The sequence below is a fragment of the Nematolebias whitei genome, chromosome 9 (genome assembly GCF_014905685.2).
Source record: "Nematolebias whitei isolate Nwh7 chromosome 9, NemWhi1, whole genome shotgun sequence".
NCBI classification, from domain to species: domain Eukaryota; kingdom Metazoa; phylum Chordata; class Actinopteri; order Cyprinodontiformes; family Rivulidae; genus Nematolebias; species Nematolebias whitei.
In genome coordinates this window covers 13896201-13921352 of record NC_056506.1, presented here as the reverse complement: position 1 = coordinate 13921352, position 25152 = coordinate 13896201, and the positions used below count along the sequence as shown (strand labels likewise).

Sequence of the window (25152 nt, the reverse complement as noted above, 5' to 3'; positions counted from 1 at the left end):
TAATAAACCTGAAGCAGGAGCACAGAAACATTTAGAGGAACTTTAACCCTCTGCAGGTCCACCTGAGGCCCTGTACTGATTTAGTTTTAGTCTGTCGACTCTAAACCCCCAAAGTTGAATTTTTCCATAACAGATTTTGATACAGAAAGAGCTACAGAGAACGTCATGAGACTGATCACGGTTTTGGAACTTGCAACCAACTGGTTTCTGACTGGAGTTGTTTTTAGTAAACTGGCAGGAATTGATCTCATTCTCTGATCAATAATTCATGTGGAGAAAATACAAACGTTTAAAAACGGCGTCGATGTTAAAAGATCCCACAGCTTGGAAGGAGAACTCCTTTGTGACAGCTTTTTATTTATTTATTATGTTTCGACAACAGATCTATTTTTCCGTCAGTTTCCATGCGTAAAACAAATGGACAGACAGAAGCCTCCGCTCCACAGCTTTATTTTGGATGTTGTCCGATTCTGCCAGGTTAGATTATAGAAAAGTCCCAAATCCAAAATGATCGCTGTGAACAGGTTTACTGGTCCTTCAACTCCTTCAGCCTCCTGATCGCAGACTTGACCGTGACGGCAGATGTTGTGCTGAAAAAATTTAAATAAATAAATATTTACATATGAACTTAGCTCAAAACTTCTGCACAGAGGACATGACCAATCCTTTAAAAAATTAAAACGAACTTTCTGTTGCTTTGTTTACAGGGAAGGGTTTTAAATGATCAACACGTGGTGTAAGAATAAATTAAATCTATCTCACCAGAGAAACCAGTAAAGAGCTCAGAAGTGAGCCATAACTCCCAGGAAGCTGCAGGTTGTGTTTAAAGTGTTTCTCTTTTGGGGACGTGTAGGAAGATGTTTTTATTTATTTTATTTAAATAACACAAGGAGTCATCTGATCTGCACTCGTTTATTTTGTGTAGTCCTGAGACGACTTGTTATTAACAGGAACTACACAAGTTGAATTAAATTGCATTTTATAAACTCAAGGTCATGGGTGAGTTACATTCAAACCAGAAACCTCCAAACCCAAAGCTTTCATTACTGCTGAGTAATGAAGAAAAACAAGTGTTTTCTAGAAGCAAGGCAAAATATCAACTTAAAAATGTCAAATTAAACCGCATCCATCTTGGTTTGTGTTATTAAAAGATAACGAAGCAACAGAAAAGAATTGAAACATATCCAGGAGGTACAGACTGGTTTTATACACCCAGCAGCTTTACTGCTCGGCATCACAACAACCATTACGTTTCTGCTAATTACACACAAAAAGTACAAACATATACTTTAACATCCCATATTAAGTATATAGGATATTAAGGCATTCATAGTTTGTGCATAAACTCACGCAGCTTTAAATTAAAACATTCATCAAATCCAGGAAAACAGCCTGCTTACCGTCTGTTCCTCCCATTCTTTTAAATCTAACTCTAGTTATAATCTAATGTCCACAGATCGTACACATGAAGCGGGAACGAAACCTTTTACACCTGGACACAGGAGTTTTCTGAGCCGACGGATGCAGATGACACTCGGTTGCTCAATAAGAGCAGAGAAGGTAAATAAAGAACCTACTTGTACGTCCAGGCGCCACCAGCCACCGTCTTCATGCAGGACCCACAGTGCCAGATGCCGACAGCTCTCCTCTTCATCTTTGTCTGAAAATTGAGGTTTTCCATCTGTGAGACAACCAGATATTCTCCAAGCACATCTGGACTTAATGTCACCATGCAGTCATTTCTGAAGCTGCATGGACCGAGGGACTGTTCGAACACTCACCTTGCCACAGAAGGAGCAGGTGTATTTAGCATGCTGAGAGATTTCTATTTTCTTCACCATCTTCCTCAGCGACGCGCCATAACGCGTGCCATATTTACCAACAATCCCCACCTTCTTGGTTCGCTTGGCCTGAAAACAGCAGGAAACAACTTTAATGTGGAAACAGACATTTACTGGACTGGTTTCATCCATCTGGCCGTGTGAACACTCCCGCTTCACCCCACTGTGCTGAGTTTATATTTCAAATATTCTGAGCACAATCTGTAAACTAGATTAACAGATTTGTCCTGTAAACCTGTGCCAGTAGTCTTACTACACCTGAAAACAGGTAGAGCTCCTGAGACAAGATGTTAGCTCAACACACACTTCCAGTCCTCTCAACATACTCAACAATTTCAGCTCAGTTTAAACTCAACTTGTTCTGTAAAACAGCGGACTTTATTTTATTTTCGTTCAACTGTGTGATGTCTAAAAAGTGTGCTAAATGAATCGATTGTGGCGTGACGGTGAGCTAACATGACTAGCCCGCCCGGCTCCAGAACTCAATGAGAACGGCTATGGTGGCGGCCATTTCTGTTTCAGTGGGGTATAAAAACATCGTCTTTGTTAATGAAACTATCGCATAACTAATACGGATAAAAAACAAGACAGCTATTATGGGTTGCCACGGAGCCTCCGATGGAGTCAAATAATCATTTGTAACACAAGAATTAAAAGATTGACGCGGATTGTCAGCAGGAGAGACTACCCTCACCATAGTTTCAGTGGAGACGTAGGTCCAAAGAGGGATTACTCAACGCGCAGGCGCGGTTTACCAAGTCGCTCGGGCTGCATTGTGGGAGTTTGAGTTTTAGACGACATACAGAATACAAAACGCAAATAATAAACATGACATCTATGTGAAAGAGTATATTTTTTAAATACTTACTTATGTGTCTACTGCGTTATGTTCATTACAATGTTACAAAAAAAAGCCTCGTACACAAAAAGTTTTGTTTTTACCCGTTACTAAGGACGCTTCATTAGAAACGCGCATGCGCAGTGACATTGTGAACGAAAAAACGTTTCTTTGCAGCTGAGTGGAGTTTTGTCCGCTAGCTCTGTCATAATGGAGCCTTTATTGTTTAAGATTTATATATTTCTATAGATACTATTCTGAAAATGTTATTGATTTTTGAGAAAGCCGAAGATATGCTATGAAGCTAACACGGAAATTGGTCCTTGCTAAGGCTAAGGCCTCCGACTTGGAAAGTGTGAAGAAACTAAACTGCTGGTAAGAGCCCAATCTAAAACACTGAACTAACAATGAACTGGGTTGTTGGTGTTCATGTGGACTGCTGTAGTGGACACGTACTACTTAAGTAACTCCGTTTATTTTTTGCAGGGGGTGTAACCTGACTGACGTGAGTTGTTAATCACTTTATGTTGTTATTGACTTTTATAGTTACGGATGCGCATGCATTAGGTGTAGGTGCATGCAGGTATTTACTGACGTTGTGGTCTAGATGCCTGCTTCCGGTTCGTTGAAATACACTTAGTTTAAACATTAAAAAAGGTTAAATCGTGTAATCTGTACCAGTTTCTTTAAGTGAGAAACATTTCGTCCCCCATCCAGAGGACTTCGTCAGTCTGCAGCCTGCCATCCACATCTGTCCCACAGGTGGCCTTCACTGCTGTTTCAAGCCAACCTCCTGTTGGAATCTCAGAAGTAGGCAAAGTAGAAGTAAATCCACTTTGGCCTTGGTTGTCCTCAGGCTGTTTCTGTGAGTAGCAAGTTGGTCATCTGGCCTAAAACATTTGATTGTTACACAATACATGATGATGATTGTTTTGGATGGGTGTGTTTTGCACATGTTAAAAGCCTAGTTTTGAGATTCCAACAGGAGGTTGTCTTGAAACACAGCAGTGAAGGCTACTTATTGGACAGATCTGGTTGACAGGCTGCAGACTGACGAAGTCCTCTGGATGGGGGACGAAACGTTTCTCACTTAAAGAAACTGGTCCAGAGGACACGATTTAACTTTTTTTTTTTATTGTTATCTACCTGGATGATTGGGCTTACAACCCTTTTAGTACAGTGTTCATGTCAACCTTTAGCTGTGCTCTGCAGCCTCTCAGACACCTGAAAACACTGCACGTTGCTATCGCAACGTAAAATACCCCAAACTATTTTACAAATATGTTTGTATATAACAGTCAATAAAAAAGCGTGTTAAAGAGCAAAACAACAGAGATTAACGCCGACAGGAAATGGCTATAGGAACCTATTTGGGGGCGTGGTGTCTGATTTAACACACGTGCATGAGTAGCTATAAAGGACAATGAATTTGTGCTCTAATAAAAAGCCTTTTTTTTTTTGTTCTTTCCGAATGATGTTGGAAATGGTGAATGGAGTAAATTTTTCCCCTCAGATTTCTATCTTCTCTCAGATGCCTAACATTGAGGTGCTAACACTAAGGTTGGTCCAGTTTATAAACATGCTTCTCTCGGTATGATCCAGTATACCTGACATTTAGTTTGTTTACCTGCAGTGTCAACAACATCACATCTCTGTCTCCCCTGGCTGGCTGTTTATCTCTGAGTGAGCTCTACCTGAGGAGGAACATGATTCCTTCTCTCTCCGAGTTGCGGTGTCTGTGTCCGCTCACACGTCTCCGGGTGCTCTGGTTGGCTGAAAACCCCTGCTGTGGAAGTGACCCAAGCAAGTATCGCCTGACTGTGCTGCGCTGCCTGCCTCGCCTCCACAAACTCGACAATCAGGGTAATTTTACAAGTCTGCACACACGCCGTTTGTTTTACCTCACCTTTTGAAGCACTTTGCTCACATGCCTTGAATCCTAACAAATCACCCAGTGAAGTGAACATTATATTTCAAAGTGCACCAACAGTTATATATATTATTTCATTCTTTGTGGGTGCAGTGGTGACTGAGGATGAAGTCGCACTCGCTCTCATGGAAGGTGAAGAGGTCAGCACACCCCCAGGTAGCATCCAGAACCAGCTTTCAAACAACGGCCCTACAGATGCTGAGACAGAGAACGATGCGCTCAGCTACAACATGGAGGAGACCAAGTAGGTTTTGTGAACAGAAGCGCCTAAACGTATTCAGAAAGAAAACAAAAAAATCCTGTTCTGTTTTTCAGCAAAATCAGAGAAGAGCTGGGAATGAAGCCACTCTCCAGAGAGAAGTTTTCTTCTCTTTCTTCTCCTACCTTGGAGAGACAAACAATGAGAAAGGTAACTTCTGTCAGCAGCAGCACCAACCTACATCTAACAAGAGCTTATGGCACATTACACGCCCGTCGACAAACGGTTATACAGAAATCTATCACTCGTTTGGCCTTTCACCTCTGTAGCTTCGCTCGTCTCCGTCCATCCAACTCATCCAACTGTACTGCTGTTCCTGTTCACTCTTTGGTCACATCCCGCCTAGATTACTGCATTCATTGTTTTTGGTTTACCTACATCCATCTATAAACCCCACCTGGTCCAAAACTCAGCTGCTCGCATCATCTCCAGATCCCCTCCAGTCAGTCCTGCAGCATCTTCACCGACTCCCCATTCAAAAGCAGGTTTCTTACAAAATCTTCTCACCTTCACACCCTCAACAAACTCACAGAACTCCTCCACATCAGCACACCCACCTACACGCTCCAGTCCTCCTCCTCCACCCAACCATCTGCTCGTCTTGACCATTATGGGCTCCAGAGCATTCAGTCACTCAGCACCCCACCCTCTAGATGTTCAAGCCTTGCATGAAAACTCCTCTTTGAATATTCACTTTAACCTCTTGGACACTTTACCTGTATTTAAGTTATGTTTACATTATTCATTTGTTTTGTACTGCATGTACCGTGTCCTTGAGTGCCATGAAAGGCTCCTTCAAATGGCAATGGCCCAATCAAAAACCTTGTTTTAACTTTGACCTTTATCTGTGACCTTGACCTAGAAGCTAGAGTGATTTAAGATGTACTAGACTGTCTGATGATGCATGTGTATCATGTGTATCATGTTGGATGATCTTGAGCAGAAGTTGTGGGCGGGACAGGAGGAAGTTCACGGATATTTGGAGACTACTGCACGTCATCCTCCTTGGACAGGCGTGTGAAAAGCGTTGAACTGGAAGTGCTCGTCTTTGATTTCTGATCTTTGTTTTCAGACTCACATCCTTGATGCAGTTTTGCTTCTGTTGAGGGACCTGGATGAAGATGAGCTTCATATTGTTCACACGGCCGCGCAGAACAGGCTGCACACGTTCACGCTGGACTCAGGAGACGGTCAAAGACCTTCAGCTCAGAGAACCACTGACATTCAGCACTAATCTTATAGCAAAGAACCATCAGAACCCCCCCCCCCCCGGTAGAACTCAAAGCATGGGGTTAAAAAAGACAACCGTGGTGCAATACTCTGCACTGCGTTTAATTCATTTCCCTGCAGAGTTTTTGTGGCTGTGTTTACTCACAATTTCCATTCTTTTCTTTTTTTTAAAGCTGCATGCCCACATGCCTTATAAGAACAAATAATGTACGTTTTGCTTAATGTTGGGGTTCATTCTGCATTTAAAGACGCCAATCAGCAACAGTTTGACTCCAAGTGCTGCTTTTATTTGCTCGGGTCTACTCAGCAAACAGGAAGGTTTTCATTCTGCTACATTGATGCATTTTAGACCAAACATTTGATGTAAAACACTGATTTTGTTTTATACCATCTTAAAAACAGATGGAAATGAGTTTTCATGTCAGTGACTAACAGCTAAAATTTGCTTGAAGACAGCTTTGACTTCGTTCATTCATCCTCCTCGTTCTCCAGGAAGTCCATCAGCGTGCTCGTATCCACAGCAACGAGCAGGTACTCCACTCCATCTGCACCCTGGAGCGACAGGAAAAAAAAAGATTTAAAGGGATCTTCATCTAGTTGGAACAATAGACCTTATTTGATAAATACTTCAGCTATAGAAACGAGACCAGAAAAAAACAGACTGTAGGCTGTTTCACAAGGCTGGATTTATCTCCGAATCAGAACAAGCTTTATTATCATTGCACCGAGATACAACGAGAACGTGTACGTACAGTCATCCGAAAGATGGACGGAGTGCACGAAGCTGCTGCTATAAAGCGCGGCCTTTTTAATTCTTATTCAGAATAATATATTTAGATAGAAAAAATGGACAAAGCCATGAGGAGGGTAGTGGCATTACAAAAAAGATCTCTTCACACCTTGTCCTATCAGGACAAGATTTAAGACATTAAAAAACTCTGCCGGCTAAAGCACATTTATGAACACGTACATATGCATTTACAAACGAGGCGGTCCATGAAGCCCTAGCTAGTCCATTGTCCTGACAAGATGATGGTCAGATGGCACAGTTCTGATAAGACTCCACAGAATGGGGGTGGGGGGTGTGATAGACAAAGATTTTCCTTAGTTTACACATTTCCCAGGAGAAATTGATAAGTCGGCCTGTTCCGAGGCCAGCTGGGGAGAAGTTCAGATAATCCACAATTGTTGGTTTATTCAGGCAGACTATTTTCCATCAGCCTCGAGTCTGTACTGATACTTTCCAAGGTCCGAAACGGCCAGCTTAGGGTTCATTCTGCTGGCCCGTGCTTATGAGCCTCTTCAAGATGGTGTTTTCATGCTGATGGGTCCCAAAGCTGCAGGTGGCCTGTGATTCAAATCACTTCTGACTTAGTTTCACTCGTAAATCAGCTGATTTTGAGTCCTCCAGCATGAACCAGACCTTCATAGACAGCAGCTTGTCCAGGTCCAAATGAGCTGCGATCGTCTTCTTTGTATGTTGATAAACCAGGATCCAGACTATTCCAAACAGGAAACCTGTTATAAATCCAATGATCGGCAATTTCAGCGTCCTCGGTCGATATCAGAGGTAGACACATCACCCCCAGAGATATATCCAGCTGCACGTCTCCTCCGAGCAGATGAGGGTTCTCCAGGACCTTGTGGCTTTGTTGAAAAGAATTTGTAATATACGTCGAAAGTCCAGTTGGTCAGATCCAAAACAGTAGTTTTCATTTCAGGAGATGTGTAAAAAAAATTAGGAGCTGCTCCGATACACAGACAGAGAGCAAAAAGCAGGAGGAGAACAGGGAGCGGGAAGGAATGCATGCGCCTCGTTACAGAGCCAGTGAAGAAAAAAAAAATTAATAATAATAATATATAACTAATAATTATCTAAAATAACAACTATTTTAAATAACTAATAATTATCTATCTGGATTACTGAGCATGCATCAGGACCGTACACAGTTTGAGTTTTATAAATTAAAAAAACAGAGATGTCACCATTGTTTATGCTGCAAAGCATTCTGGGTAAATGATGTACAGATTAGCTCCATCCAGCGTGAACGTTTGTTCAGCCCTTTAATTTGAGCAGGAGCGTGTTGGCGGAGAGGACTGTTTACACGTTAGCTCCAGAGCTAATTAAACGGCACACGTTGATCACGTTTGGTTGTTTCGACCCATATACTGTGCATAATTAAGGACTCAAATACATAATAACTTTATTGTTACGTTATAACATTTTAGCCTCGACTCCTTGAGTTTCAGTCTCCACTACAGACGATGTTTGTCATCGTCCCAGAATGTATTGAGCCGGTAAAATGATGGCCATGTCCTTAATTGGAAAATGTAATAAACAGATCATTTTAAAATTAATTGGGAGTTTTCACGTGTCACAAACAACTTTTAGTAGAGAAATAACATACATAGGCCAATATTTGCAAGTAGTTGTAGGGCCCTTTAAGAAGAGGGGGCACGATAGAAAGACCAGCTTTAACCCTGCAGGAGAAGAGGGACGAGTAAAGTGGCGCTCACTTTGCGTGTTCGGATCAGTTTGTGATCCCTGAACTCTGTCAGCTGAGTCCTCAGAGTAAGGTCTGAGTTCACCAGAAACGCCTCTCGACATCGCTGGTAGAAGTCCTGGAACGATAATCCTGCGCAGACAAGGAAACGTTTACAGAGAACTGTGAAGCCGGCTCAAGCGGTAAATGTTTGCGCACCTGTGTATGAAGGGTTGTCTTTGTTTTCTAGCTGAAACTTCACCAGCAGTTTAAAGATTCCTCTGCAAAGAGAGAACAACGAAGAAGCAGTTGTTGAAAAGACAAACAAGATTCAGTTAGGATAAAAAGTTGACTTTTTCGGTTCAACAACAAATAAATTACCACCAGATGCTCAAATTACAAGTTAGATGTGCAACAACTAGATATTTACACCTCAAATAAACCAGCAGTACACCGATGTCCCCCGTCACTGAGGGATTTGAACAGTGAATGTTTGTAGTTTGGGAGATGAGTGTTTTTCTGGACTGGAATTGAACAGAGGATGTAAGTAAACTCTGCCAGCTGCCATGCACTGGTTAACTGGTCATCGTTATCCACACCAGGGGTCTGTTACCTGCGGCTCTTTGGTCCCTCTGCAGCAGCTCTCTCAAGCTTTGACCAAAATTAACATAAAATTAATTTTATTGGTTGTTACACAAACAAAACATACTAGTTTTAGCTGTTTTCCTGTCATTTCTTTTGCAAATACTTAAATTTTTTGCTTCATTTTGATACTTAATTATTTTTTCCACAATTACAAATATCACAGGTCTGCATAGTTCATAGTTTTTTTAACTGTTCTCCCCCTCTTTACAAGAATCTGGTCTTTTCATTTGTCTTAAATTGTAAAAATATTAATAAATATAAAACATCATTAGATATTTTTAGCTTTATAAGGTCACCCCTACTGGCCATAAAAGTCTCCTACAGCAACCCTAAAGTGGCCCCTGGGCCACCAGTTGATAACCAGTTGTAGCAGGTTGTTGTGACTCTGGACATGTGAATGAAGGTGTAGAAATGGCTCTTTTCATCATACATGTTGCAGACCCCTGAGCTTCATGTAGGCTCTCTCTCATTGGTACATTTTCATCTTTAAATCCCTCCTTGGTCTGCTGCCTTCCATCTCCTCCCACATCACGTCGTCAGTGCAGTTACAGCGTGCGCTCTCAGGCCTTCATTACCTGCAGCGTTCCCTGAACTTAGCAAAAAGACCTTCTCTTACTCTGCTCCTGTGACCTGGAACACCTCGCAACAAGATCTGAAGCTGTCCACTTGACCTCTCTAAGGGATTTTAACCAATTGTTAAGTTCAGTGCAAACATGAAAGCAGACGTCTAACAAAGTTGAATCAGGTCCTCTGAACGGATTAAAATTTGAAAAATAAATAAATAAATTAAAAACTTGTTGAGACGTTTCGGCTTTAATCCAAAAGCCTTCATCAGTCTGAGGAGCTGCAATAAACTCAGTTTTATAAATAGCACCTTCTCATGGCGGATCAACCAGTTTGTTGTTGACATCCAGAACTAGCTGTTCACATGATCATGGAGGACCATCAGCCTGACATCCGGTGGTTAATGCACTGATGGCCGTTTACTGTTCACAGGGGGCTGAGTGATACTAGCAATAACAGCATTGTAAGAGGCGGACAGTTGAACCCGGAGGCTCCGCCCCTTTTAAAGATGGACAGTTTCTCTTTACTCCCCTCTCAAACCAACGTTCCTCTATCACTCATCTCAAAAACAATAAACGCTCATTTCTAAAATCTTTCAGCACCAGGGAGGACGTCGGTGTATTAGCTGTTTCTCATGTCTTCATGGCTCATGAACTTTATCTCTGTAGCTCTCACAGCTCTGCAGGTCATTCTGCTTGTTTCTGTTAAATCCTGAAACATGTCTTGGAGCTCCCCGTACATTCCATCACCAGTGCAGTAAAACCAACATGGCCGTCGTACCTTGCATTAGGCGTCAGGCTGCGGAGCACGTGGGTGAGGGAGGACAGAGCGAGAGCGCCGGTCTGCTGCACCAGCAGTGAGTTTTCATACGATGTCTCCTCTGCGTAGTGCTGGAACGTCACACACTCCCACCACAACCAGTTAAACTGACTCTGTTTGAACTGGTCCCACACTGGAAGCATAAATTAAACTTTTAGCTGCAATCTCTGCGACCGACACCGCAGAGCTGAGCCCTAGAGCCACCCACCTAACGGAGCATTGATGTGGTCTATAGAAGCTACCAGGTGCAGGTTTGGCAGGGATGCCAGTTGCCCCAGTGCACTCTGGGTCTTCTCTCCTCGCAGCATTGGTCCATCAATGTTATGTATTAGCACATACACGTGGAGATCTGGACCTGCAGGGACAAGCTGGGTGATGGAAAACTGGTCTGGCAAAAACAAGACAAGAGTTCCCAAACTTACGTTCTCCGAGTGTCTGAGAGACGAGCTGGACCTGATCTGCAGGGGTTCGAGAACTTCCCTCCAGCTCCAGAACCTCGCACGTCAGAGCATTTAAGATCTGAAACAAAACCAAAAGGACTGTGGTCAACAACCCTGATGAATATAAAGTTCTTTAATGTGCGCTTCAATAATAATACGAACTGATTTAAGAGTGATGGAGGGGAAGAATCCGTTGACCACGAGATGAACCTCTTGTGACAAATGAGACTCCCTGAAGTGCTCAAGCAAAGCCTTCTTGCTGCCCAACCCGTAGACCAGAACGCTGAACCCCAACCTGGAAACAAGCAGACACGTCAGCGTTTTACACTTGTGAAGATGTAGAAAGGCAGCCAGACTTACCGTAAGTGCAACATCCATTTATTAAAGTGCTTTCTGTGTTTGTCCTGCAGCTGCTGGAGCTCTTCTAAGTAACATGAAGGTTTATCTTCTAAAAGGTGATTTAAACTCTCCTGGAACAAACAAAACATAAATTCAGTCTGAACTGTAAAGACCCGTCATGATGTTTGCACCACTGGCTGCACTTTACAAACCCTGTTGAGTTTAGGGGTGTGCAAACGCTCCAGGGTCCGGTCCGACGTCAGGACTTTGGAGCTGCCGTGAGCCTCAAAGTACTCCTCGGTCATGGTGGGCTGGCTGAGGGGTGTTGCTGTGGTCCTGGTCCTCTTGGCAGGAGTCTTGTAGAGAGCTGCCAATAACTTTTTACTGGGAGTTTGGGAGTTTCTAAAGTTCTTCTTATCCTCGTTCTTTCCTTTCTGCTCCTCTTCAAACTGGTGCTCGTCTTCCTCCTCCTCTCCAGAGTCCGAAGGCGAGAGCTCACTGTCGCTGTCTGAGCCAAGACTCGCCGCTGAAAACCAGCAGAGACCACGTCAACCGTCACGGGTCAAAGGAAGTCTACATATGAGAACCTGGAATGATCCTCAGGGAACAAACAACAGATTCCTCCATCTCTTACTGAACAACAAGAAGCTCAAACTGAAAGGCTGAGACCAGTAGAACCATCTCTACAGGAAGTCTGGCCCACTCCTACTGACAGCGTCGCCTCACTTCATCAAGGCTCTGCTCCGCTCTCTGAAGGTCCCACACTGTCTCTGAAGAGACAGGACGCCAGAGACAACGAGAGACAGAGACGCAGAGGACATCAGAGACAACAAGCTGTCTTTATGGACTGTTGGAGGCTCAACACTGAAGTTTACAGGAAACATGCTCACACGGACCAGAACCTTCTGTTGGACTCTCACCGCCCACCGGAACACAAACTTTCTGTCATCAGAACTTCACCCCACTGGGTGTCCCCACAAATACAGAAGGAACAGAACCAGATCAAAGGAGCTCTCCAAACCTGTGGAGATCCTAACTGGACCTTCAGTCAGCAAACAAATCCAAGAAACACACTGCAGAACAGAGAGAAGAGCAAACATCAGCCCAGATGTTGCTGGATGCATGGATACAGAGCTGCTCTTCAGAACCAGACTCAGTGGTCCACCTACACCTCAAGGATAAGGGACACTCTGCTGAGGACCAGCAGGTCCAGATGTTGGACAGAGAGGACAGATGGGTTGAGAGGGAGGTGAAGAAAGACATTTACATCAAACAAGAAAAAACAACTTAAAACAGAGGAGGAGGTCTCAGGTTTCAACTTTCAAACACTTACAGCAGCTTTAGACCTGATTCCAGGTCAGCTCCAGTCCAAGCCACACCTTCATGAAGGTGACCCAAACATCTGTCTGTGATCCAGGCAGACAAAGATCCTGATGAGCCTCCACTGTGAGGGTGAGTAGTGCCAGTCTAACCTGCAGCTGAATCTAAGAACACATCCAGACCTCTCCTGAAGTTCTGGAGCTTGGAGCTCCACACACTCCAGATGTTTTAGAACTGATGAAGACTCCTGGATGGGAAGAGAAATGTCTCCAGCTTCAGAACAAAGTCTACTTCTTGTTATTGTTATTTTAACCCTAACCGTTTTAGATTAGCGGCTGTGTTTGGGATCATCACTGCTGGTCCCACATTGGACTCGAGTCCTCAGGTCTACAGAGGAGCTCAGGTCCTGTGTCTACACAACAAGCCAAATCATCAGCCCTCCACCGTCCAGCTGACATTTAATCAGAGGTGTTTGTGTCGATGAGCTGTTGTGTTTCTGCCAAACGTGGCTCTGTGCATTATGGGTAAACAGCTGTCCTCTTGTCTTATATGTCCAAAGGTCAGAAGTTGTTGCAGAAGTCTTGAAGTTCATCCAGATGTTGTGCTGTCATGATGTTTTTAGAGAGGAGGTTTCTTCTGCCACCTTCTAAACAACCACACATGTTCAGCCTTTTTCTAATGCTCCTGTCATGACCTTTAACCCGCGAACCGAGGCCTGTACAGTCTGACATGGAGCTCTGGGACATTTTTATGAGTATTGCACGGTCTGACCTTGGGGTGCATTTGCAGGGACGTCCACTCCTGGAACGACTGTCGGCTATCTTAAATATTTTCCACTCTCTCTGTGTAGAATAATGGAGTCCAACCTGTTTAGGAATGACCTTTGACCTTTCCCTGACTGATGGGCGTCAGCAGCTGCTTCTCTAAGGTCATTGCTGATGTCTTTCTGTCTTGGTGTTGTGTTTACACACACCTTAGCAGCACTTCAGAGGACTTTGTTTTTCAAACACAACCTTTCCATTTTGGCTTCATTTGTATTTAATAATTAATGACACGGAGGAATCTGTTGAATATTTTGTACACTTGAGGTCAGTTTTGAACTTTTATTTTAAATTTAAATTAAGTTCTGACGTGTAAAACCCCAGGATGAAAGAGGATGGGCTTTCTTTTTCCCATTACACCGCATTAGACTCACCTGTTAGTCTCTTCCTGAGTCTGTGCGGCGTTGTGGAGACAAACTGAACTCTCTTGCTCTGTTTTAAAGACGTTGAAAAGATGAGACTGAAACAAGTCAAACATTAAAAATGACAAAGATTGTTAGGCGTCTTACCCTCTGTGGCGTCCGGTTTTCACCTCTGTGGTCTTAATAAAATCAGAATAAAGATTAATCACCTAAAATGAAAAAACAATCCAGGTGGTGCTGGGGTTGCTGGACTTACTGTGGCCTGCTCGAGTCGGGGTTTCAGGTTCGATATCTGCCGTCGTGCCAAAGCTCACACTTTTCCCAGGAGTCCGGGCCAGCTCGCTCGCTGTGAAGAGTAAAACTAGCAATACTAAAAATCCCCACGACTTCACGGCTGCAGATAAACAATGATTAAATTTAGAGCGTTCAGGTGAGAATAAATCAGAGGCTCTCACCAGTTTGGGCCATCTTGTTGCCTCGTTTCACTTTCTGGAAGGTGAAAATGGAGGAACCAGCTACTCTCGACAGATTATCATCGTTTTCTGTGAAGTCACAAAAATCATGTTACTTGCAGTGTATTTACAGTACTACCAAGAAGGTACTTTTCACTAATGCGAGAGTTACAAACAGCTTTAAGCACATTTATTCAGTCTGCAGTGAGACGCAGGTGAAGATTCTCCGTCATCCAGGACATGGTAAATCCAAAAAAAGGTTAAAAACAAAACAGCAGAACTTTATTTGAAGACATCCTGATGCATGCTCCATGCATTTGAAGACGTTTCGCTTTTCATCTCAAAGAAACTAGGAGTGTGGGATTCAAGTGCTAATTATAAAGAAGGTGTTCTGTAAGCTCGCATAATGCAGATTGACCTCTTACTCTTCACAACAAAGGATCGTTAGGGTCGTTGTTAGTCCCACACACTGAGGGGCCACTCTGGTCACATGGTTGGAATCCTGATAGGCGTGAAGATGGCTGGGCATCAGTCCTAAAGCTGCGTAGTAAGTTTTTGAAAGCTGAAATCTGAGACCTCCTCCTCTGTTTAAAGATAGTTTCTGTTTATACATAGATGGCTTCCTTCACTCCCCTCTCACCCCACTCCTTTTTTTTGGAGTCTGCAGTGCGGCACAAAAAACTGCTCCATGCATTTATCAGTTCTAGACTGGAATGTTGTAATTATTTATTTTCAGGAGGTCAGTAAAACAAGTCTTCATTGATCCAAAATGCTGCTGCCGGACTTTTAATGAGCTGATAGGAGAGATCATCTCTCTCTAGTTTTAGCTTCTCTCCACTGGCTCCCTGTCAGAATTTAAAATCTTCTAACCTACAAAGCTCTCAACAACCTAGCTCCATCTTATATTACTGATCTTATTGTTCCATATTTTCCTAACAGAGCACTTGGTTCTCAGACTGCAGGTTTACTTGTGGTTCCTAGTGTTTCTAAAACCAGAATGGGAGGCAGATCTTTCAGTTATCAGGCTCCTCTCTTGTGGAACCAACTTATCTGTCTCTACTTGGCTGGACTTTGTTTGAATCCAAGCCCAAGTATTTCCTCAAGACTCCAGCAATCTGGTGAAGAGACATGTGGACTGAACCAGAACCAGTCTGTAGTGATGGAGCAGATGTGTGGGATACCTTCAGTGTTTTCTGTCCCCAAAGCCTGGACATAATTCTGCTCATCCTGGGCTCCACTTTCATCATGATGGAGCTCAGCTTCTTGTCTGCAGCCCCGCGGTCCAGCCGGGCTCTTGAACTTCACCATCCTCTGGACAGAACCAGAGCTGCTCTGAACACCTGGAGGAGCAAACTGAGGGTCAGAGACACACCGAGGGGACAGACCTGCTCAGGAACTGAGACACAGCCCATACCTTCCTGCTTGTCCACGATGTGCTCCAGAACATCCCCATCCCCGACGAACTTCACCTCCAGCACACTCATTTCTACCAAAACAACACGATGGGTTAGCTGCCATGACGGGTCCATTTGTTTTGTTCCTAAAATCTGAATAAAACGCACAGCGGACATTCACGAGACTCCACACTAAACCCGTTAGCAACACAAGTGACGTACCTGCTGAACAATATTCAACAAAATGTAAACAAAACTTTAAAAACAAGGTTTAGTTGTGCGGTAGCAGTATGACAAGTTTCCGCGCCATCCCACTGAAGATTTTAAACCACGTGACGGGGAAGTCACGCAGTAGCCAATTAAAACGCGAGGTTCAGTCAGAACTACATTTCCCAAGATGCACTTCGAGCCAAGTCTCGGAAACCTACTGAAAACTACTGAAATGTGCAAGTTTTAGCATTTGTTTAATTTAGAGTTTAAAAAACACAAATAAACAAATACTTGAACATGTTCATGTTTACACAGTAAAATACTGACAAAATAAGTGGTAAAATAATGTTTTTGTTATTTGTAGCGTTTTTCCTTTGTTGGTTGTATGTTTTTCTTCTATTTTATGCGATTGCAGTTTTTCTGTTGCATTTGTTTTTTTTCATGTTTGTGTATTTTTGAGATTGTGTCATTTATATTCCTACAGGTCTTTAGAAAATGAGTCCTCGCGACTCATTGAGACTATCCATCCATCCATCCATCCATTTTCTTTACCCGTTTATTATTTTGGGTCACGGGGGTCGCTGGTGCCCATGTCCAGCAATCACTGTGTGAGGGGCGGGGTACACCCTGGACAGGTCGCAAGTCCATCACAGGACCACATAGAGACAAACGAGACAAACAACCATTCACTCTCTCACTCACACCTAGAGACAATTTAGAGTTACCAATCAGCCTAACATGCATGTTTTTGGTCTGTGGGAGGAAACCGGAGCACCCGGAGAAAACCCACGCATGCACGGAGAGAACATGCAAACTCCACCCAGAAGGCCCCTGGACCGGGGTTTGAACCAGGAACCTGCTCGCTGAGAGGCAGCAGCTCTACCAGTTGCGCCACCGTGCTGCCCTCATTGAGACTATCCTGTATAAATAAAGGTTGAATGAATTCATGCGTTTCCCTGTTTGCAGAGCTGTTTGCACCTGTCCACCACCATATAAAGCTGACAAAAAACTGATCATAATGTGATGAAAACAATCAGGAAACACAATGTTTCTTTAACTTTTTTTAATTTTGACATCGGACAGAAAACCTTTCCCGTGTGCCCTTGTCTTCACTAACAGAAGGTGAAAAGAGCTGCTAACTTTGCACTATTTCTTAGTGGAAGAGTCATTTGGAATGTGACATATTCTGAAATGAAGTCCTCCTTTTATCTTTTTAACCACAGTTTTTTTTTATCAACTACAGATCAAATGAAGTGGACAAGATCCTTCAGCTAACAGTGTTGTAGAAGTGAAGCACTGGATAGGTTCACCACCCGCGAGTGGGTGTCCACTTCCCCACCAGACGACCCTCAGAGTGCACGTAGTACACAGGATGCATCAAGGCTGTCGCACACGACTAAAAAACATAAATTAAAAATGGATTTGTTAAACAGATACATAACAGAAAAATAAAACCTGTTTGAAGGACAACTGAGCAGGTTGTAGAAAACAGTACTAACATGGTAGGGGATCAACATGAGCGAAGTGCCCAGTGGATATTTGCTGTAGTCCAGTGGACCTGAGATGGGCTCTACTCTCCCGTGCTCCTGAGTCATGGACAACAACCTGGAGGGAAACATCCCACATTAGTAACTCAGTCACACCTGAGTTCAGTTTGAAGATTAGAGAGAAGATAGCAGACATTTACTTGAGGTTTGGATGCCCTTCAATCACAGCATATCCAGTAGGAAGTTTTCCAGCTCCATCCAGACTGAAAGGAAGAAGAAAAAGTTATTTTACTTGTTTTCCGTTCCAGCCGCCAAGTGTGTTACTGATTTGTATCAACAGTTTAGTTGTACCTGATTCCACTCCAGCCACAGTCGATCAGGAGCTGGTTCCTGTGTGGACAGTGTCCAATGACTCTTGTTAAAACCCTCACAGCCACGTCCTCCAGGATGCACGAGCCAATCCCTGACTGCTGCACGTCTACAGCACGCCCAAACACGAAAACAATCACAAGTAGTGCGTTGGTTTGGTTGTGCAGTAAGATTATTTAGACTTGAAAAGAGCAAAAATGCACAAATACATCAACAAGAACGCACCGTAGAAGACGTAGTTCCCAGGATGCACCTCGCTCAGCTTTGCCATGTCGTGGACTGGTTGACTACAGGAAGGGGTGGAGCCGATGCTGGACTTACAGCTGATACCGATAGCATTCAGTCTGCAGAAAAGGAAACAAACAAAGCATATTGATTATTAACTTCAATTAACTAAAAAAAACTAAGTTGACTGATAACTGGTGCCACATGCATCCACATGGAGATAATAAGCTCCCAACAGTGTCTGTTTGATAACATCAGTGTTAGAGTTTGCGCTACACAAAAATTTAAATATAAAAATTGTACTTGTGTCCTCCTCCTACCCATTTTCCAACAAATTTACCTTAAAAAACTAAACATTCCACCAACACTTCACCACTTGCTCTCGCCAAGATCGGATGCTTCTCCCCTCCCTCTCTGCTTTGCTTTGCGCTCTGTCTGTCTGTGAAACTGCTTGTGAGCCTCTCTTGCATTTCCTCCGAACCATAATTATGGACTTGTTTTGATCAGTTGGTCCCTCAACTCAATTTACAACATTTCTTCAAAGAGAAGACAGGATTTAGGCGAGCCGATTTACCCTGTTGGCACGTACGCAGCTGGATATCTCATCGACTGGAAGACTTGATGATGTGTCTATATCTGCTGCCATCTGTGGATTTTAAGGACACATATTTAAATTGGATTTACGATAACTGGTTTCTGCTTTTTGGATTTGGCTGGTTGCTGGTTTTTTCTACAATCAAGGAAGTCGTCGGCAGCAAATTTGGACCCGATCACGCTGCTTGCCTTTATGATGGCTTGGTTCGTGTCTCGAGTACCCGGACTCAAATACTTTGGGCTGAATGGATCAGATCTTGGTGATTTTACTCAGTCATGTTCCATCGGTGTGGCCATGTATTTTGGACATTTCGGAACCGAGTCGACCAACACAGACTAAAGGTAGATGTCATTAGGTTCTGCCTGTCCCCAAAACAACTGTGTGTTTATCTCTCCCTTGGCTGGCCTTGAAGGTCATCTTATCTGAATTCGCCTGGAGAACATGTGATCTAACGCTCACCACCCCCTCCCTGAGGAATTTCCAACTGATAACCAGATGAAACCAGCAGAATAAACTTTATGTCATCATTTCAGGACTCTTGGATTCTCATAGACATTATTCTTGGCCTTTCCTCGACATACCTCGAGAATGTTTATGGATCTCACCGGAGGACATTGACTGATTTTCCATCCTTATCAGAACTCTTACAGTGACCTCGAGAGAGAGCATCTATGAACATGCTGACCGCTCTCGGCTCACCCCCTCTGCAGAATGTCTATGTCACTATGTGCTTGTTTGTGCGAGGTGTTTTTTTAATATTAGAGGGTTTTTTTCCTCAAGCGCGAAAAAAAGTCTGATACGAATTTTTTTCGCCTCCAACTCCTACATGTGTCCAGTTAACCAGTTTTTGTTTGTCCAAACAGGTCTCACTTGTAAATGAGTCTTCGAGGCTCATTGTGATTTATCTGTTTAAATAAAGGTAGAATGAAAAAAAAAAAAACCCTTTCAAACAAAGAGCCTAAGAAAGCAACCCTGCCTTTCTGTGATCACCAACATTAGTTCCCGTTAGTTAGTGGTGAGATGTGCTGTAGGAGTGCCAGATAGCTTCAAGGTGGAGGTGGGAGTGCATCAATGATCCGCACTGAGCCCATTCTTGTTTGCTTTGGTGATAGACCAACTAACAAATGACGTCAGGCAGGAATCCCCGTGGACTATGATGTTTGCAGATGACATTGTGATCTGTGGTGAGAACAGAGGCGGCTATGGCTGAGTGGTTAGAGCAGTCGTCCTCCAATGTGAGAGTTGGGGGTTCGAATCCACCAGCAGTCACATGCTGAAGTGCCCCTGAGCAAGACAATGAACCCCTCATTGCCTCCGATGTGTGTCCCATCAGTGTATGAATGTGATCTAAAGCACTGATTAGTCTCATTAGAATGATTTGTTCAATTAGCTTTCTAGAGACCTAGTAGAGTGTTGTATGAATGGGTAAATGAGGACACAGATTGTAGTGTAAAGCGCTTTGAGTGTCTTGAAATAAGATAGAAAGGCCCTATATAAGTACAGTCCATTTAACAGGGAACAGGTGGAAGAGAACTTGGAGAGGTGGAGGTATGCACTTGAAAGAAGAGGAATGAAAGTCAGCTGATGGATGTTTGAAATGCTGCTACCAGGAAAAAGACAAAGAGATATATGGATGCAGTTAGAGCGGGCATGGAGGTAGTTGGAGTGAGGACCGAGTGAGATGGAGGAGACCCCCGAGGAGGAAACAGCTGAAAGAATTAGTCACGACGCGCTTTTCTACTCATGCAAACTTTGACATATGCCCATTTGTTTGAGTTCAGTCGCACGTCATCTTCATTTCCCTTCAGAAAAGATGGCCGCGCTCAGAGCAGTAGCAGCTTCACAGGCTCCCAGTACCATCCCAGTTTTTAGAAGTTTTGATATTGACTCTGTGCCTGACTCCGCGCGATTTATGCGTGTGAACTATAGCCGAACCGAACTGATGAGAATAGGAGCGGATTTGCCACGAAATATAGCAGAAATCAGCAACAAACTCAAAACTACGCTCGGCAGAATGCAGATCTTAAAGTCATCTACCTGGAAGCTGCAGCAGAGGCGTTCCAGCGGGCAGAAGAGGAAGCGCTGCTCCCGGCTTAAGAGGAGAGGATGCCGGGCGGGGGTTATGGTGAGGCTAACGCTAAAGCTGGTAAACTCCCCATGCCGTCTCTCTTTCTGTCGAACGTCTGCTCGTTGGACAACAAGGTGGATTTACTTCGTCTGAGAGCGGGCGCCTCAGAAGAGATGAAGAAGTGTGCGATGCTTTGCCTCACAGAAACGTGGATTACAAGCAAAACGCCGGATACAGTCTTCCAGCTGGATGACAGACTTTTTTTTCGAGCGGACCACTGCAGCGAACTAACGGGGAAATCACGGGGAGGCGGAGTATGCATTTACGTGAGTAGAAGTTGGTGCACGAACTGTACTGTTGTAAATAGCTCATGCTCGAAGGTTTTGGAGCAAATAACTGTGAAATGCCGGCCACATTATCTACCCCGCGAGTTCACAGTGACTTTTATCCTGTCGTTTACATTCCTCCGGATGCTAATGCTAATGAATCACTACAGGAGCTTCATGATATCATCAGCTCGCTGCAGAGCAAACACCCCGAGGCTCTTTACGTTGTAGCCGGAGACTTTAACCACGTGAATCTAAAGGACTGTCTCCCAAGCTTTAATTGGGAGGCATGTGACAATTCCGACACGTGGAGACAAGACGCTGGACCGTGTTTACACTAACGTAAAAGATGCGTACAAAGCCGAACCCCACCCCCACCAAGGACTGTCAGACCACATCTCAATCTTCCTGGCTCCTGCTTACATGCCCCCGCTGAGATGCTCCAGACCGGTACAAAAGAAAGTTAAATGCTGGATCCAGGACAGTGGCCCTGTACTGAGAGATTGTTTTGGCCAAACAGATTGGCAGATTTTCAGAGAAGCTGCTGAAAATGGATGTTCGCTTGATCTTGACCAATACACATCCTCAGTTCTGGGTTACATTAGTACATGTACTGACACAGTCTCCACTATCAGAAATGTTAAAAGCTACCCAAACAGAAAACCTTGGCTGAATGCAGAGGTGCGTACCCTGCTGGAAGCCAGGAACACTGCCTTCAGGTCTGGAAACTCAGAGGAGCTGAGTAGGACAAGAAAAGAGCTGGTTGCTGGTATTAAGAGGGCCAAGGCCACATATGCACAGAGGATCGAGGGTCAATTCATCTCACAAGACCCTCGGAGCATGTGGAGGGGCATTACGTGCATAACAGATTATAAAGGAAGGAGTGAACAATGTCCCAAAGACCCATCTCTGCCTGATGCCCTCAACAAGTTCTATGCACGCTTTGAAGACCCGAACAGACCACCCAGCACCAGACTCACCTCACCACCGGATGAAGAGCATCTCAGCGTGACCTCAGCAGAAGTAAGGAGTACCTTCAGGAGGATTAATCCGCACAAAGCAACTGGCCCAGACAACATCCCCGGAAAAGTGTTGAAGGAATGTGCTGATCAGCTCTGCCAGGTGCTGGCAGACATGTTTAACACCTCACTTACCCTGGAGACAGTTCCCACCTGCCTGAAGACTGCCACCATCATCCCAGTCCCAAAAAGCTCTACAGTGACTGGTCTGAATGACTATCGGCCAGTGGCCCTCACCCCGATAGTCGCTAAATGCTTTGAAAAACTGGTCATAACTCACATCAAAACAACCATCAACGAGGACCCTCATCAGTATGCATACCGTGAGAACCGATCAACAGAGGACGCCATCTCCTCTGTGGTCCACACTGCTCTCAACCACCTGGAGCAGAAAAACTCTTACGTCCGTATGCTCTTTGTGGACTTCACATCCGCCTTCAACACCATGATCCCCCAAACCCTGATGGACAAACTATCCACACTAGGACTAAGCCCCTCCATCTGCAACTGGGTACAAGACTTCTTAACAAACAGACAACAGTTAGTGAGGATCCACAACTTCTCCTCCTCCACCATAACCCTCAGCACTGGCTCTCCTCAGGGATGTGTGTTGAGCCCCCTCCTGTTTACTCTGCTCACGTATGATTGTGCAGCTACCCATCCAGGCTGTCACATTGCAAAGTTTGCAGACGATACAGCGGTGGTGGGATGCATCACAAACAATGATGAGTCCAGCTACAGGCAAGAGGTGGAACACCTGGAGAGCTGGTGCAAAGAGAATAACCTTCACATAAATGTGAAGAAGACAAAGGAGACGATTGTGGACTTCAGAAGGAACAAAAACATCTACACCCCCCTGAACATAAGAGGATCTGCGGTGGAAGTGGTCTCCAGCTACAAGTACTTGGGTGTACACATGAATGACAACCTCAGCTGGAGCAACAACACCACCAGCCTGATCAAGAAAGTTCATCAGAGACTCTACTTCCTCAGACGGCTGAGGTGAGCTGGTCTGGGAAGCTCAGTCCTCACCTCCTTCTACAGGTGTGCAGTGGAGAGCATCCTGTGCTCCAGCATCAACATGTGGCATGGAGGCTGCACAGCTGCAGAAAGAAAAGCTTTGCAGAGAGTGGTGAAGGCTGCACAGAAGTCTGTTGGAGTCAGCCTCCCCACCATCACAGACATCTACACCTCCAGATGCAGGAAGAGGGCCACTTGCATCATGAAGGACCCCACTCACCCAGCACACACACTTTTTGCCCCACTCCCCTCAGGAAGGAGGTTGAGGAGCATAAAGTGTAGAACCACTAGACTGAGGAACAGCTTCTACCCTGAGGCTGTTAGACTCATGAATATCTAACTAGAATAATCACTGTGAAAAACCATATCATGTTGCTGCTGATCTGTTTCATGTTGCTGCTGATCTGTTTAAATGTTGATGTGTTCATGCGTGCACATCTGCTCACAGACTCATGTTCATGTTTGTGCTGATGTTCAATGTTTTATGTTATGAGTGCTTAGTGTATATTTAGTTGATGTTTTTCTTGGTTCATATCTTAGATCTTATTACTGTTTTTCTTATACATTTTATTGTTGGATGTAACTGGGACCTTGTGTACATAATTTCGCTCCACCACATGTACCACATGAGGTGCGAATGACAATAAAGAAACTCTGACTCTGAGAATAGACATTCATCCAGACATCCATCCGTCCAGCGTCTTTGTGTTAATTTGTCCTTACCTTTAGCTAAAGCTCTCATTAGCCACTGAACAGATTTTATTCAAACCTTCAGAAAATAATCAAGGGTCACACATCTACAGCTGGTTAACTTAGTTAACCTAATTCAAGATGGCTGCCACAGGCAACTGACTGTAGAAAACACAAAAATGGCTACACCTCATTGAACTTTACAGAAGGTGATGTAAAATGTGTTGGTAACAGCTGACTGCTAACCTATCATTAAAACACACACAGGACGTCACAATATTGTACAAAATGTTATTTTCTAGCTTTAACCAAAAATACATTTGATTTGATTTATTCATTTAATTAGATTTATTAATTTTATTTATCTTCTGCTGGTTTCTGTCTCCATGTCCGAGCTTACTTCTTCATGAACTGCAGGGTGCAGTTGGTGGTTTCCTGAGCGACAGCCTGAATTTGCTCCACTCCTCTGCAGCTGTAGGTGTTCCCACAGTGGACGTACACACCTGTTAGCTCCACCCCCTCTGTCTCTGCGATGGCCTGGGCCAGCCTGAGCGCCTCAGGCTCCGAGTGCAGGACTCCAGCTGTGACGAGGAGTAAAAACACAGAACCAGCAGGTGTTTAAAGCCTCTGACCAGTTGCAGTACAGTTTCCAGCACGGTTACCTCTTCCGTTGCCGCAGTCGAGTTTCAGCCAGACGTTCCATTGCCGGCCATCTTTCAGAGGCCTCCGTTTGAGCTGCTCCAGGGCATCAGGGTGATCCAACAAAACTTGGAAAAGATCCAGCCTCTCTGACAGAGCTGCACAACGCTCCATCTAAAAACATGCAGTGCAACTTTTACTGTTTGAAGTGCAGCTAATAGTGCAACACCTCAGATTCAAACTGTAGTGTTTCCTGTTGCAGAGGTGAGTTGTAACCAGTCTTACAGCTCAGTGAGTGAGTGTGAGTAAAGAGCAGAGACACAGCTCATGGTGTAAACTGAAGAACCTTGTCAAAGGGGACAGAGTACGCATAGAGGATGTCATCGAATCCATGATCGGCGTAGAAACAGGCCTCTGCCAGGGTGGAGACGACGATGCACCTTCGTGATCCAGCCGTCATGATGTCAGCGCACTCGCTGCAGGTGAACACAAACAGAGCGTCAGGATCCTTCACACACGGCCCTGCTGACACGACAAGCTGTGTGTGTGTGTGTGAGTTTGAACACACACAGCGTTTTGTGGGTCTTCATGTGTGGCCGGAGCTGGACTCCCAGTTCTTGGCAGCGGTCAATCATCCTCTGGGCATTCCTCTTGACTTTGTCCACATCCACCAGCAGAGCAGGGCTGCACAGGACTGAGACGGGCTGGCCTTCCATACTGACACACACACACACACACACACACACACACACACACACACACACACA

At 44.3% G+C, this 25152-nt stretch overlaps 4 protein-coding genes across 4 annotated transcripts in view; 1 reads left to right on the top strand and 3 right to left on the bottom strand.

Moving 5' to 3' along the window:
- Positions 1-337: 337 nt before the first annotated feature.
- Positions 338-2570, bottom strand: rpl37a (ribosomal protein L37a). The gene is made up of 4 exons (XM_037681482.1): positions 2536-2570; positions 1782-1910; positions 1578-1660; positions 338-590 (listed from the first exon to the last, which is right to left on the bottom strand). The coding sequence occupies exons 1-4, from the start codon at positions 2536-2538 to the stop codon at positions 527-529; spliced, it is 279 nt and encodes a 92-aa protein (XP_037537410.1). The 5' UTR covers positions 2539-2570; the 3' UTR covers positions 338-526.
- A 249-nt stretch (positions 2571-2819) lies between these two features.
- cfap410 (cilia and flagella associated protein 410) lies at positions 2820-6131 on the top strand. Its single transcript, XM_037681481.1, has 7 exons — positions 2820-3054; positions 3166-3184; positions 4193-4239; positions 4313-4542; positions 4703-4853; positions 4925-5018; positions 5941-6131. Exons 1-7 carry the CDS (start codon positions 2978-2980, stop codon positions 6100-6102), a joined length of 780 nt encoding a protein of 259 aa, XP_037537409.1. The 5' UTR covers positions 2820-2977; the 3' UTR covers positions 6103-6131.
- A 435-nt stretch (positions 6132-6566) lies between these two features.
- On the bottom strand, positions 6567-15827 carry orc2 (origin recognition complex, subunit 2). Its single transcript, XM_037681480.1, has 15 exons — positions 15758-15827; positions 15525-15683; positions 14347-14433; positions 14148-14237; positions 14039-14070; positions 13904-13961; positions 11601-11914; positions 11410-11519; positions 11212-11344; positions 11032-11128; positions 10818-10964; positions 10571-10742; positions 8801-8862; positions 8616-8734; positions 6567-6650 (listed from the first exon to the last, which is right to left on the bottom strand). Exons 1-15 carry the CDS (start codon positions 15825-15827, stop codon positions 6567-6569), a joined length of 1734 nt encoding a protein of 577 aa, XP_037537408.1.
- A 1215-nt stretch (positions 15828-17042) lies between these two features.
- Positions 17043-25152, bottom strand: part of zgc:162816 (uncharacterized protein LOC571260 homolog) — an 8589-nt gene continuing 479 nt past the window's right edge. Inside the window, exons 2-10 of the mRNA XM_037681479.1 lie at positions 24956-25102; positions 24732-24861; positions 24409-24559; positions 24147-24327; positions 18029-18147; positions 17786-17912; positions 17635-17697; positions 17447-17552; positions 17043-17343 (exon numbers count right to left, since the gene is read on the bottom strand). Coding sequence (XP_037537407.1) covers positions 17254-17343; positions 17447-17552; positions 17635-17697; positions 17786-17912; positions 18029-18147; positions 24147-24327; positions 24409-24559; positions 24732-24861; positions 24956-25101 — 1113 coding nt within the window. The 5' untranslated portion in view covers position 25102 and the 3' untranslated portion in view covers positions 17043-17253. The remainder of the gene's footprint in view (positions 17344-17446; positions 17553-17634; positions 17698-17785; positions 17913-18028; positions 18148-24146; positions 24328-24408; positions 24560-24731; positions 24862-24955; positions 25103-25152) is intronic.